At 41.4% G+C, this 15,512-nt stretch overlaps 1 protein-coding gene across 1 annotated transcript in view; it reads right to left on the reverse strand.

The window, feature by feature from the left end:
• The window catches only part of gsap (gamma-secretase activating protein), a 39,457-nt gene that overhangs the window by 4,952 nt on the left and 18,993 nt on the right, over nucleotides 1-15,512 (reverse strand). Inside the window, exons 24-29 of the mRNA XM_069670741.1 lie at nucleotides 14,258-14,319; nucleotides 11,733-11,828; nucleotides 5,693-5,763; nucleotides 5,372-5,472; nucleotides 2,562-2,681; nucleotides 34-95 (exon numbers count right to left, since the gene is read on the reverse strand). Coding sequence (XP_069526842.1) covers nucleotides 34-95; nucleotides 2,562-2,681; nucleotides 5,372-5,472; nucleotides 5,693-5,763; nucleotides 11,733-11,828; nucleotides 14,258-14,319 — 512 coding nt within the window. The remainder of the gene's footprint in view (nucleotides 1-33; nucleotides 96-2,561; nucleotides 2,682-5,371; nucleotides 5,473-5,692; nucleotides 5,764-11,732; nucleotides 11,829-14,257; nucleotides 14,320-15,512) is intronic.

Consider the following 15,512-nt stretch of genomic DNA (forward strand, 5'->3'; position numbering starts at 1 on the left):
CACACGCTCAAACACACACAAACAGAGAAGTACCTCAGGGAGCCTTTTAAGTATGCTGAACTTCAGTCTCTCGTTGGCATCACTGTTGTCCAAATCTAAACACAAAGAGAAAAGGAAAAGACATGGTGTTAATTACTCTCCTGAAGATAACTCTCACATGGCTTGTCAAATTTTGCTCCTCTGAAAGGAAACATGGGATTAGGGAGATATTACTTGTTTTCTTTTTAACACTATAAAGACGCAAAAATGGAGAAAAGTGAGATCCATCAATTCAAAAAAGGAAACAGCCTCCGACATCCTTTGACCCAGCAACTTCCTTCAGAAGCTACGGGAATACTCCTTTGTGCTTGGAAGCATGCTGGGATATGTTGTTCATCTAGGGTGCCTTAGCTATCCAACTCGTCTGAGTGTCTATGACTATAAGAAGCAAAGCAAGCAGACACAGACTCCTTAAAACATAGGCACACAGATACTAAACTTTGAGTTCTTCCCATTACTTTCTTAAACTTTCTTCACCAGTACAGTCGAAAACTTTGGCACCGTCGCAGAAGCTGCTGCATCTGATTGACTCTTTGCCTTGTAAGTAGCAGAACTCCTACATGAGCAGAGGTCATTAGCAAAGCTAACAGTATGGCTCTAGGGAAGTCAATGTTGGTTGGTTGGTTGGTCAGAACACTATTTTAGTCCATACTGAAATATATCAAGAACTATTAGATAGTTTTGTACAAACATTTAACTTTTAAAGAGGATGAATAATTCATAATTTAGGTAATCATCTTTGGGTTGTTACTCTAGCGCCACCAGCAGGTTTTTTATTAGTCAAAGTGCTCAAGAACTATTGGCTGGAGTTAAAACTTTTGTACAGTGCACATGATGCCACACTTAGGGCCCGATCAGACAGGACGTGTTTTAGCAGCAGGGGGCGGCTTTTTTGTAGTTGTTTTCGATGAGAGGGACGCTTTTTGCGCACTGCTTTTGCGCTGCTGAACGCCTCGCGTTTTTGGGGAAATGCTCTAAGCGCTTCGAGTTGAAAATACTTCAACTGAAAGCAGAAAGGCGCCCGACGTCATTGGCGTTTTTATCTCATTGTCCAGTCGGACGAAAGGAGAGGCGGTTAGGTTAATGGTTAGATTAATGACAGATAATGATTCGGTGGTTGCCTTAATAACAGTAAAAAAAAAAAAAAAGGCTCAGCAAGCTGGGTGATTGGGGCCTTATGCAGGCTTACCTGTAACATTAAAATGCCCAACGTGGAAAACATTATACCTGCTAAACACTAGCATATTAGCATTGTCTTTGTGAGCATGTTAGCATGATAAAGTTTGGATCTATCGACTTTTAGTGTTGTCACCTGAAAAAAGGCAATAATGGTGTAAATTAGATATTAAATCACAAAAAGGATTGCTTTTTAACAAATAGACAACATTTTCAAAAGCTTTTGTGATTTTTATTTTTAAATACGTAAGTAAGTCTGGCTGGATTGCTGTTTTGTTTTACTTGGCATTTCAGTTGTCCAGAGCCAGGCTAAGTAAGAGTGGTTAGATTGGTAATTCCTAAAATAAATGTGTTGGTTCATGAAGCAGAACATGTATACCTCCACAGCCAATTACCAAGGAGGAAATAATATTATTTTAAACAGATATTTATTTTATTAATCCCTGGGGAGAAGCATGAACTCTCTCTCTTCAAAGTCCTGAACCGTCCTTTTCTCTCACTTTGAAGTTTGAAACCATTTGGACTCTGTCCTTTAAATAATCTTTTTATCGTTGAGGATCTTTGTTCTCTTCATGGGAGAGAAACATGTAAACAACTAAACTAAAGATCAAGAGCGACAAAGAAGAAGGAAGATATTTTTGTTCCTGATCTCAGTGCCAACTCTCAGTGTTTGTCCTTTGAACAATGTTCTTTCCTTGGTGTAAAATCCACAGCAAGACACAGGAATTCATAAGATCAGTGTCTTTGACCAAGACATTTTTGTAGCTAACCTTGACCTCTGACCTTCTTGTAATTACAGTGAAAGTAGAGCAGTGTTTTGTTTATTCTCTCTCTCTACTGTGCTTTCCAGGTGCAGCTCGTTGCAGCAGGTGATTGAGCTCACCTGCTGCCACTTACTAATCAAGGCCGGAGTATAAGAGCAGGAGAGAGGAGGCAGCCGGCTGCTAGTAAGCCATCTGTCTGTGTGGGTGTGCGTGAAGTTGAGCTGCATAAGTGCTTACTCCTTGAAACGGAAAGTTCTCAGCTTTAGTGTTTCTTTGTTCCTTGTTTTTTTTGTTTTTTATTTAATTGTCTCTAATAACTCCCTCATCCCCTCGCCATTCTTGAATGCTAAAATTTAGAAGGTAATTGTTCCCTAATTATCACCCCGAGAGGAACGTAACTTTTTGATAGATTTCTTCAAAATTCTGAACAAACATTTAATTAAAAAACTTGATACTTGAGCCAAAGTGGTGTACCAACCGACTGACATGAACAACCAAGAGGACACCGACTTCTCTCTGCCAATAAACTGTTGAATTTTTCATGTAAACTCCTCATTCAAAAAACATTGTGCTTGTGTATACCTGTCATGAGCCTTGACACAAAGGTTTCGGTGAGCTGCAGGACACCGTGGTCAATGTACTGTAGGAATGTGTGATGAGGGAGGACACGCACAGCAAACGCTGATAACAGGGTGTGAAAGCCTGGAGAGAGACAGAAAGTTAGTGCAGAGGAAGAAGAAACTTTAGCTTTGATGTTCCTGAAAACAAAAATGAAAAAGAAATAGTAAATCATGACTACAGCCGTGCTAACAGCTATGTGAGGCTGTATGTACACACAACAATGCTTTGAGCGACATTGTCAGTGCTGAAGTATGTTGCTTTCACTGTCTTAGCTCCGTAAGTTAGCATGCTAACATGCTCAGATTGACAATAGTAATGTTTATCATGTTTTTACTGTCTTAGCTCCATGACGTAGCATGCTAACATGGTCACATTGACAATGTTAACCTTTATCTCATTCACTGTCTTAGATCAGTAAGTTAGCATGCTTACATGCTCACATTGACAGTGTTTATCCCATTCACTGTCTTAGATCAGTGAGTGAGCATGCTTACATGCTCACATTGACAGTGCTGATGTTCATCACATTTACTCTCAGCTCTGTGAGTTAGCATGCTAACATGCTCAGATTTACAATGCATGTTTATCTCATTCACTGTCTGAGATCAGTGAGTTAGTATGCTAACATGCTCAGATTGACAATGCTAATGTTTATTTCATTCACTGTTTTACCTCAGTGAGTTAGCATGCTAACATGCTCAGATTGACAATGCTAATGTTTATTTCATTCACTGTCTTAGATCAGCGAGTTAGCATGCTAACATGCTCAGATTGACAATGCTAATGTTTATCTCATTCACTGTCTTAGCTCAGTGAGTTAGCATGCTAACATGCTCAGATTGACAATGCTAATGTTTATCTCATTCACTGTCTTAGCTCATTGAATTAGTATGCTAACATGCTCAGATTGAAAGTGCTAATGTTTATTTCATTTACTGTCTTAGCTCAGTGAGTTAGCATGCTAACATGCTCAGATTGACAATGCTAATGTTTATCTCATTTTATTTGTTCTTATTTTTTGTCTTTTAATGAAAGCATGCTAACATGTTTACATTGAAAGTGCTTAGCAGTGCTTAGCAGAGTTAGCATATGTGCTCATTGGTACTGAAAAGGCTGATGGCAGTATATGTGCTAAGATATAAACCAAAGCATTGGACAAAGAGCTGCGCTAATAGCATGGCTACAAACGTATAGAAACTAAGGCTTCTATTAGCACCTTTTTTTTTCATCTTTATTTTTGAAACCATTTTTGACAATGGGGAAACAGGCTCAGTGTGCATCTGTTTTTACAGTTAAACACACAATTACACCTGCAGCATCAGTGTTAATAAGTGTGCGGTCATGGTCCAGGGCATTTCTCATTTACTTCCTGGATAGGGTGACCATACTTCCCATCCCATTTTTAAGCTCTGTGTCCCGAGTCCCAACAAATATCTATAAAACACTAATATGCCCCAGTTTTGAACAAGCCCTGTCACGGTTATGACCAATTGAAATACTAAAACAATGCACCATGCTGACAACACTGATTTGTCAATCAGTGTCGTTGCCAAGGCTGTTACTGTTTTAACTAATGGAAAAACATCACTAATGCACTGCTGGAGTTCAATACAGATTTTTGTGTCAATCAATCATGGTGTGCAGCTGTTGCTTAGCTTCATATTTCTGTTTAAGCTATATTGGCCTCAAGATATTTCTGGGCCTACCTTGTTTTTGTTTAAACGATTTCCAGTCAAGGCTTCCTTTTCCGCGTGCTGCATTGTTTACAGAACTTTTTTTTTTTCTTGCGACTGACTTTAAATAACAGATCTTAGGTTTGCTGAAATTTCAACATCATGATGCAGATTAGTAAAAAGTAAAAATTAAGCTTTGTTAGGTCTGTCCTCAAGAGGAGAAGAAAACTACTTTAAAAATGCTCGTTTGTTGAACGGAGGTCGGATCGATCAGATTTCCAGACTTCCTTGAATTGAATCGGATTGTTAGCTGAACTTGCATACAGAGATCTGTTTATAGGGATTAATAAGAAGGTTGTCAGATGACCGCTGATGGGATCCGCCTGCTTTTGCTCTCCACACAGACTGTCTTTCCTGCATGCCCAGCAGCCTGCTGATACGTGATTGGTCAATATTACTCAGACTACAAGCGTACTACAAACTGAAACCAGAACACTTGCCAGATTCTCTAGATCTACAGATTTCTACATGGTAAATAGAGATTACCCATCTGAGTATGTACTATTACACCGATGCAATCCTTGTGTTTTGTGTTAACTGGTGTTATAACTACATTTTTCAAATAGGCCTAAAGTTTCGGTTGATCTTGGGAGACGTGATTTTTCATCTGCTGAGGCACTTTCCATGGTGATGAAAGGTGCACTGATGAAAAATCAAATTGGACCATGAGCTCACACATGTGGGTTTGCAGTCAAACCAAAGTGTCCTTATTTGGAGGTTTGCAAATATGCTCACCCGATTCCTGGAAGCCAGACAGTTTAAGATTCTGACCCACCTTAGCTCATAAGCGACTAAAATCATGAGAGCGTAACAGGGGCATTGTGCCTTAAAAATTGGAAAGTAATTCAAATGATTGAAAATGTATTCATATTCAGCTTTACCCATGTCTGCACTATGCTAATGTTCAACATATTTTTGGTTACATTAGTGCTGAAGAGAGCAGGCTCTGTTTCCCTCAGTGCAAATTGTTATTCTGGGTGAGACAGAGACAGAGTGGATTATAACAACTGAAAGTGGAAGAGTATGTGTGGATGTTACCTGGTGGGAGGGGCAGGCAGAGACCCCTCGTGGCTTCCAGGATGCGAAACATGAAGTGAAACGCAGACCACTCGGCCGGACTGCCCTGCTGCGTGCTGGATCTCGACACAGACACATTTGAACATGAACGTTACATAACGTGAGCGGCACACGTGAAGAGGGGTCATGGACAATTTGCGCATGTGGACACACACACAGCGGGGAGTGAGTGGGGAGGGCTCTGGTTCACACATGCGTGAAGATGAACACACACATTCTGTCAGCACTTCAGACAACATATTAGTGAGAAACATAACTTTAAAGGGAGGGAGGGCTACTCACAAGCACAAAACACACGGGCCCAGTTTATACTTCAGCCAGACTGACTCCAGCATGTGTCTGATGAGCTCCAGCTAAACACACACACACAGAAACGCACATGTTAGTGCTGAGGGAAGGAGATGCTCAATTAGATTCAAATGAAACATTTGTCCTCCACATGCAAATGGAGTTACAGGAAATTTTGTGAAGAAAAACCTGACAACATGCAATTTAGACATTTTCCTGCGATGATTTCTTCGTGGAACTGTACATTTAGATTCATCACTTCCCTTTTTTTCCCCCTCAACTTCCCATTTTCATTTCCACTGAACAAGAGTGGATCAGGATGTGAACGCACGTTTCAACACGCACACTCAAACGCATCATTTCACCACATTTCTCTCATCACCCGGGATCATTTCAGATGCACTTGACTCGTCTGAAACGTGCCCGCTGCCCGCTGGAACACACTCTCACACCGCTCTGTCATCTCCTGTGGAATAACAGGAAGTGCCTCTGCCTCGTTCACATCCTGAACACCAGTGGGAAACCCACCACCGGACCCTCCGGGCGTCCTCCAGCGACCTCGGGGTGGGAAATTCAATTAGCTTCACTTGTGCAGTGAAGTTTCCCAAAAGTCAGGACGAAATGTAGTAATAAGCTCCTCTGGGGTTTTAGTCACTTTTTCACTTATTACACATGCCTTATTAAATTTATCACAGTAGAATTAATTATTTGCATATTTTCTGGGCCAAACAGTTTCCTTTTTGAAATGTTCTTGCTTCTTTTTTATCGTCTTCCTCCTTTCTTCATAATTTTATGATTTATTTCAATTTTTTAGTTTTTAATTGCTTTTTATCTTTTTTAATTTCAAATTGTTCCTTATTTCTCGTCCTTTTCTTTATTTTATTTCTACCTTCGTGTTTCTGTATTAGGGCTGCATGGTGGTGCAGTTGTTAGGACGTAGGGGGCCTTTCTATGTGTGGTTTGCATGTTCTCCCCGTGCGTGTGTGGGTTCCCTCCGGGTTCTCCGGCTTCCTCCTACAGTCCAAAGACATGCTCATCAGGTTCATTGCCGGTCGGTGTAAATGTGAGCATGAATGGTTGTCTGTCTCCATGTCCGCCTTAATGACTGTATAAAAAGATGGATGACGCATCTCCATCTGCTCTCATTGTACAAAATTAAAGCCAAAATACCCCCCGAGACGGGCGCTGCCATTTTGCTCTGGAGACGTAATTTGAGCCAGAGCTGTGCAGTAGAGATCGGCGGGTGGCGCTTACCAAAATTACCCAATAAACCCGGCAAAGATCCCGCACGTCGGCGTGTTTAACAGCAGAACAGCTTCTTGTGTTGGTCTGAAGCAGACGTTCACAGATATGGAAACTTCAATGACTGTAGTGATTGTTTTAGTTACGTCTCCTCTCGCCGTTCCTCCTCTCCTCTGCTAACCCGGACAAATCGGCTGCAGGAGCCGTATTTGTCAACAGAGCTGTCAATCATCATTTTTACAGCATCAAATAATTAATTAAGAATAAGCTTGTTAGAAAAACGAACACTTGGACGTAAATCAGCATGATAAGAACTAACTATAATGACAGAAACCATGTTTGAGAAACATTTATGTGACGTGTTTTTTGATTTTATAGTTTGACTCATGTCCCATCTGTTAACATGGAGGAGGCGGGCTTTATGACCTATACTGCAGCCAGTCAGCAGGGGGCGCTCGAAATGTTTTGGCTTCACTTTTAGGGAGCTGTCATGTCGTCCATCTTTTTATACAGTCTGATGCTATGTTCAAAATGTCATACTACACTAGCAGTACGTAGTGATTTGGCCAAAATGTAGTATGCAGTATGCAGACCAAAGCAAAATGTGCAGTATGTCAAAAATATCCAGATGTCTCTGATCTCCAGTATGCATCAGACCAGTCTACCTTGTCTACTGTATCCCACAATTCAAAGCGGTGGAAAGTCACAATGGCAGTTGAAATGACGGACAGCAGCAGCAGTCCAGCAGAAGGGGGCGCTATAGCTAAAGAAGCAGCTGTTTGGTTTACTCCGGCCTGGCGTAGCACACTGCAAAATGAATTTGAAAAGCTTCTCCATACTACATACTACTGCCGAACACAGTATGCAGTATATAGTACAGCATTTCGAACACAGTCTGTGTGTCAGCCCTTTTATTGTCAGGTGATCAGTCCAGGGTGTACCCCGCCTCTCACCCAATGACAGCTGGGTTAGGCTCCAGCCGCGTCCCGCGACCCTGAACAGGATAAGCGTTGAAGATAATGGAAGTTTCTTTATTATTATATTTACCTTTATTCCTTAAAAGGGGATTCCTCACTTCTATTGTTTATGTACTGTTTTACAAGAATCCATATCTGTACATTTGTTTCTGACTATAATCTGTGAGCTTGTTCAATGATTGATCCTAATAGAGGTAAAATAAGGGAGGCTGGATGTCGTAAAGTCTGCTTGTGCTTACATTATTCTCTTATGTGTGAATGTGTGACCTTCAGGGCAGCAGTTTTCCCGTTGATACACACTGGTCCTACTTTTAATTTAATTAGGAGTGCTTCTTGAACTTTCTTTGGAATCCACTCCCTCTTGTTGGCTGCTTGCTCGTAGCTTCCAGGAATATTTTGGTCCGTTGAATTTGTCATAGAGATTTGTACATTTAGGATTGATTTTAGAAGCTAAGTCAAGACAGATGAAGAAAGTAATCTCCCCAAAGTCACTAAACCAACAACTCCTCTGCTAGTGTCGTATTTCAGGTGTTCTTCTTTTTTTAAAAAGAGGGAAACTTTTCAAGCAAATTCTTTCTCTTCCAGCTGATATCTCTGGTGCTCGATGCTGATGTAATATAAGCCCCTGAAGATGAGTACAATAAGGATAAAGTGATGTCGTCAAGACGTTTTTGTGCTGAAATGAAAGTCAAACAAAAGGCACATAAGTGATTTAAAGCCACTGACTCAGGCGTTGTATTCCCCGTGTGACTCTGTGTTTGAATAAAATCAGGAATCAGCGATTCGTCTTAATGAGCCGCGGCACGACAAAGAGACTGGATCTGCTCGGCGGAGCTCCCCTGCTGAGGAAAAGTTTAATGACCTTGGGTTGAAGAAATATTTGAGATTATTTAAAATTCCTAGCTCTCCGTTTTGTTTGCATTTCTGAGCTCAGTCATTCAGCTATTAAAAGGTTGTTCTTTTCTCTGACATTGGTTATCTCGGTTATGCGTAGCAACAGGGACAGGGAATAAATAACCCTGACAATAATGTGCTGTGGAGCTGTAATGTATCATAACAGAAGTTCCCCGGCTCTTAAAAGCCCTAATCCATTTCGCCCCTCAACTTCTCCCCTGTGTCAACGTTGCCATTAGTCTCAATAAGCGCCGACAAGAGGGGGAGATGTTCTCTATTTGTGGAGGAGAAGTCAGCGCTCGCTGAGACAGAACCACCCTGAGTTTTTAAAGCATGAGTCAGCGCCGTGTCTGGGATTAGTTGACGTTCTACAAGTGAAAGATCCCAAAAGGCTGTTTGTTATGAGTCCTCACAAGAGTGTGTTTTAATAAGAGAAACTTTCACATTTTCCCTCAGCTGAATAAATTCAATAATCGCCCGTTGGTGTGTCGCAGGGCGATGAAAAAGCGATCGCAGCCACGCCTTTTTCCATTACTTTCCCTCTGATTCTGAAGACGCAGGTTAAGACTCATGATCCTGTCTTCCCGAGCTGAGCCATCGACCGATGCAGCGCCGAGCTGGGAGGATTTCTTTCCTCCTTTTTTTCTTCTGTCATTTGCAATTCCATAAAGTCCCAAAACGTGGTGCATCCTGCTTTCTATTCAATTCCAGCCGTACCCTTGGCCTGATTTGATACTGTTCTGTTGATATATGCTCTATGTCTGCTTTCAGCAGCTCCTAGCTGTGAAGGGTTTTACCTCTCAGGAATACTAAAGACTGACTTAACCGAACCAAGGAGCTCCATAGGGTACAGAGACGCAGAATGGTTACGTCTCTTCCACTTGGTGATGCAGGTCCCACCTGCGGCTCTTTGGGTGGTTATAAAAGATGGAGGTGTGGGTTTAATAGGTGCGGGGCAAAGTGAAGTCGGACATGAATACATTTCTATACATTTAAACCAGTCTAGAAATTGTTTTTGTGCTTTTTACAGTATTAGGTTCTGTAACAAAAACATATTTGTATTTTTAAGGCAATTCTTAAATTTTGCATGTTTGCTTTCAGGTGAAGAGCAATCTCGGCTATTGTCTGACGACGATAAAAGCCTCTGGGAATGATGGACAACGTCTCTGTATTTCCGGAGTAGCCAGCAGTTAGCGATATAATAGCGTCTTCCAGCCGAGACTTCCTTTTCTGTGCGCCACATCGTTTACAGTCCAGTTAGCAATTTGAGAAGTGACTTGTGTTAAGATGAAAGGAATAATCTTGAAAGATTTCATTTCAATAAATGTCTGTTAAGTCACAATCCATCGTCAGATAAGGTAACACCATCGTGACATATTGAGACATTCGTGGAAAAAATCCCAAGCGGCGCCCAGTTAGTGACACCCAGCAGTGGTTGGTCTGCCAGAGAGGGTAGGCGGAGCTAAGCGGCTGCTTTTCCAGTAATCTACTATGGCTGAACAAACAAAGAAAAGATCGATGACTACAGATACAACTTCAACAATAAGTGAAAATCCAAATTTGACGCTCAGATGAAGGCAAACAGTCTAAAAAGGAAAGCGACTGTCAGCAAGGAAAATCAAGAGTTACAACCGGAGCCAACCGTGTACGTCACACATGCGACGCTGTCTGGATATCTGGGAAGTGTGCTCCCGCAATTAGAGTTTATCGCCATAGGTGCCGTCAAAGAGAATGAAACAGATGACAACTTTAAAAGCAAAGGATGTGTTGGTTCTTTAAATCCACCCGGAGGAGCGCCCGTTCATCTGTTTCTGGTGAGTCTCTGTTCCACTGTTAATAGTAAGTTACAGAGGCTGCACTGGCTCACTACTGCGGAATTAATCTGATAAATAAAGAACTTCTTGTGATTTACTTACAATTAATGGGTCTTAAGTTTGTTGAATGGAGGTTGGATCGATCATTTCTGCTGATCTAATCTAAACGCTGATAAGCTTCTGTTACACAGCGTCAAGGGACTTCGTCTCAAGTTGAATTTCTGTTCTAGAGTGGATTGTTAGCTGAGCTTGCCTGCAACTATCTTTTTATAGAGATAAATTAATCGTTGTCAGATGACTGTCAATGTGAGCTGGGATGGCATTACAGCGGATTACGTTCGGCCTGCTTTCGCTCTCCACGCGGACTGTTTTTCCTGTGTACGCTGCAGCCTGCTGATATGTGATTGGTCAATATTACTTGGACTACAAGCACGCTATGTAGAATCTGTAACTAGAGATTAGGTGAAGAGTAAAGATGAGAAGATTAATAATAAGTATGTAGCTATAAAATTTAAGGCCACAGACAGCAGCCAGTTAGCGTGGGTTTCGCGGAGTAATGCAGAGCAGGGAGCAGTGGATTTTTTCAGCACTTAGTTGTGTATTCTTCCTCTCTGGCGACACAATACCTTAAATAACTTCTACACAGATGAAGCCTGAGAGGCAAATCCCAGGGAAAAATGAGTCTTTAAATTAGTCACTGTATAATGTACTCTGTGAAGTTGCAATTACCCACTTGGTAGACACACGGAGTGGGAAAAAAGTGTTTGAGGACACATCTCTTAACCGGAGAGCTGCTTTGTGTTTCGGAGAAGAGACACCTGATGGTTTCCAGAGAAGCTCTCTTCACTGAAGAGCGCACATCCATCTGAGAGCTCTGTCAAAGCATTTAGTCAAAGTGGAAAACTCGCTGCCTTTTCCATCGAGTCATCCGCGCTGAGTGTCACTTAACCTTCCCCAAAAAGGGTAAGGGCAGACATTAAGTAAACATAACTTGTAGGATGATGTGCCTTTTGAAAGAAGAGCGGGGCTCGTAGGAATAAACAGAGCTCCTCGACCTCTCTTTATCTCTCACCAACGCACAAACACACACACACACGGTGTACCAACCAGTTTGGCTACGTAGTTGACGACGAGCGAGTCAATCTTCTTCTTCCCCAGTCGCGGCAGGTGTCTGTTGAGATGCTCTCGAAGCTTGTCAACCGTCTGCAATTCAAGAAACACACGCTGATTATTTTCTGTGAATGGGTGTGTGTATGTGTGTAGCTTGGAGTTTGTGTTTTAAGCGTACTTTGCTGTGCACTCAGCAAGGTCAAATTGAGTTCACTTCGACTTTTCCCTCGACTACTGTGTCCTAAAATTGATTTAACCGTAGAGAGGGAAGGAGAGAAGAGGAGGAGAAGAAAAGAGACGAAAGGAAGAAGAAAAGAGAAAGAGGAGAAGAAAGGAAGAAGGGAAAGAGAAGAAGGGGTAAAAGAGTGATGGAGGGAGCAAACGGATAAAGGCAGGAGGGCGGGATGGCTCTAAGAATAGCTGAGAGACTGCTAGCAACTAGCCTGAACTCCATTAAATTGAGGCTCTTTAGAAACTATGCTGAGCACGGGGAAAACTTGCAGGATATGAAATTGTCCATCAAACAGCGTGCAGGAGAAAAAAACGCAGACAGGGTCCTTAAAATGCCCTTTTTTTTTAAAGTGTCGACTCATCTGAAGCGTAACAGCAGTTTCACCTTAAAAGATGACTATGGGGGAAACCACCAGCTGTCAGCATTTCACCGTGGATCTTTAGCGGTCTGTATATCAGCCCATGTTAAAGGAAGAATCCACCTGCAGCAGCTGTTAAACCACTGTGTATCAACAATCTGCTTTAGTCAAAGCATTTAAGGAAGAAAGTGTTTTACAATTCACCTTTTTTCAATTTACTTCTAGTGTGGAGGGAAAACACACAAACGGTTTAACTAAAGGACGTCAAAGTAAGCGCTGTATCTCAAACACAGCAACCCCAGGCTGTGTCATTACTTTCTATTCTCCTCCCGCTCTTTGATTTTGAGTGGCAGGTTTGTAACAACTGCCTTTTTGCAAAGTTGAAGGACTTTGAAATACGTGAATGTTTTGTCATTCGACTTGTCCTTTTAACTGAAGGACTCATTTGGCTGACAGCATTCAGCAGGTGATGCTTTCAAGGTTCCCTTAAAACATCCTTTGAGTGGTATTTTACTTCAAACTAGACGATTGGGATGCTACAGTACGCTAAAAGTAAGTGGACACACAAAAAATCCAGCACAAAACCTCCCTTAAATAGCCATAGCCATTTTTACAGTTTAACATACAGATAAAATGTTATAATATTTGAGTTTTAGAGGGCTTGATATAAAGATTTTGTTACCTACAGACAGAGTAAGGCTTGCTTTTTCCTCCCGTTTCCAGCTAAGCTAGCTAGCTAGCTAATGGCTCTACCTACTGTATCTACCACACAATTTTCAACAGATTTATTAGCATGGCTGCTAAAGATGTTCCCAGACCATTTTTCCCTTCCCAATCCGGTACCAAGATTTGAGTACCGGCGGATATCGAGTAGCTCTCCGATACATGATACACTGATTGCTGACATTCTGCTAGCTTTTTCAGGTAGCATTTTATGCTAGCACCGGACTGTTATTGTTTGTTATTGTCAAACAATATTTTACCAGGGCAAATTTGTGCGTTAACTGGCGTACTTGCTGATACCAGCAACAAGAAATTAAGGCACTAATGGAGGCCAGTACCAATAAGGGTTACGGTAGCAGGGTTACTCCAGTGGCTACAGTGATTAGCTAGCATTTAGCCACTGGGGAATAAGTTGGCATTGTCTCGAGTGGTATGTTCAAGGTTTTATTGCGACAGGATTAAAGGAGCAATTCGCCCCTGGAAAAACCCGCTGTCAGTCAAAGCTGGTGTTCTCTGTAATTGATAGAAGCAATAATATTTGAAATTTGCTCCATAGCTGGGGAGAAAGTTTTACAAACAGCTTGTGGTTTCACCCATTTTACATTCCTACAACTCCCAGCGTGCAATGCGCCACTCCCTCTGAAAGGAACGGCCCAGCGAGAGACACTGGAGTGAAATACCACCATTTTCTCTGCGGCAATGACTCAGAGCGGTACAGAACCTGAAATACGACCAGAATACACCGGCAGATCGTCAAAAAAATCTAGACTAAAGACCCGAAGATTTTTAAACGAGAAAGAGGCGGCATCCTAGATTGAGGAAGTGTAGTTTAGCATGGTTTTCCAGGGCCTGTTGGAGAAGCGGATAGCGTTGGACTGACCATTTAAGGATACATAAAGCATTTGCAAGTGCAGATATAAAGGAGGTCCATGCTTTTTTTTTAATCAAGATAGTGGCAGCACGTGCAGGTCAATGCTAAACACAACGCTCACTTCAACGCCCCGCTGAGTTTTTAGAGCTGACTTTGTGCACAAAGCCGCTGTCACATTAGTAAAGGAAATGGTCTTCTCTTAATTACTTTGGAGCAGTTTGATCTAAGGGTCGAACAAAATTAGGGTCCAGCCACATCCCTGAAAAAGATACTTTCAGCAGCGTGGCTGTTTGTGTGTGTGATGCAGCCAATGACTGGTCTCTGCGTCTCTCTCTCACCAGGCCTATGAGCGCCCTCTGTTGTTGGTCCTCCTCCTGGAAAAGTGGCACCAGCTTCTTATCTAGAAGAGACCAGGCAACAGTGAGAGTGTGCACATAAAAGAAGCGTTTGAAGAAACCTTTGATGCTGCATCTACACTCGAATGAACACTACAGGTAGCCTCAGGTGTGCCGGTGCAGTAACATCATTAAACAGGCCATCAGCAGGAATTGGAGAAAGCCAAACTCTGACTTGTTTATGGCTTTAATAAAAAAGAGGACTGAATCTGAGATATTAATGGATTCTAGTGGGCTGGGATTTCGCTTTAAAAATACATCCCAGAGCTTGGGGGTTATGAGGCTGTAATCCTGCTGGGTGTGTGTGTGTGTGTGTGTGTGTGTGTGTGTGTGTGTATATGAATGGTGCAGTTCTCTCATGTCAGCCACAAAAAAGTGGACCAAGCTCCAGCTCGGTTACTGTAGATAAATTATTGCACACGCCATCTTTTGATCACTTCCGCACACATGCTGGAAGAAGGCTTTTTGATGTTGGTGTTTTATGTTGCAGATATAAATAGAGCTAGCAAGGCGCGGCTAACTGACAGGCCGCACTGCCAGATTTATTGTATTGCTGTCAGCAGTTTCGACTTAAGTGTTTAAAATTTACATATTTTAGACAATAAACTAACGTGCTTATTCTTTCATTAATTAATGTTCAGACAAAAGAAATGCATCAAAACAGTTTGTATTTCTTCAAACACCAAGTGATTGATATTAACACATCTGTTTAATAACTAAATCATCCAAATCATCCCAGAAACTTACAGGACATAAAATATGAAACAGGTGTTACCAGCTTGAGTATGGAGGCCCAGTGTGCTCAATATAAAATAGACAAATAAGACAATAAATAAAAGTATTAGAATTAATAATATAAAACATTTTAACACAAATTATTATGGAATTTTAATTAATCAAAATTTCACTATATTTGATAAATATTCCAATCAGCCTTGGCTGTAATTTTTGTTAAAGTTGAGGTAAAATGAAAAATGTCATTTTAATCCTTTTAGATCACATCCCCGGTAATATTGTGCATCTGTTTGACAATATAGGCCAAAATAAAATACAGAAAATTAATTTCTTTGTATTCTTATATCAAAATCCGATCATTTTTTCTTCCAGTAAAACAAAATATCAAGTGTGCTTTCGTAAGCTAGCACCAACCGATTTCAACCAATAATATCATGACATCCACCTGTCAATCAATCTGCAA

This window comes from Semicossyphus pulcher, unplaced genomic scaffold (assembly GCF_022749685.1).
Source record: "Semicossyphus pulcher isolate SPU_LCO1_2020_fin unplaced genomic scaffold, fSemPul1.0.p SCAF_20, whole genome shotgun sequence".
Taxonomy (NCBI): domain Eukaryota; kingdom Metazoa; phylum Chordata; class Actinopteri; order Labriformes; family Labridae; genus Semicossyphus; species Semicossyphus pulcher.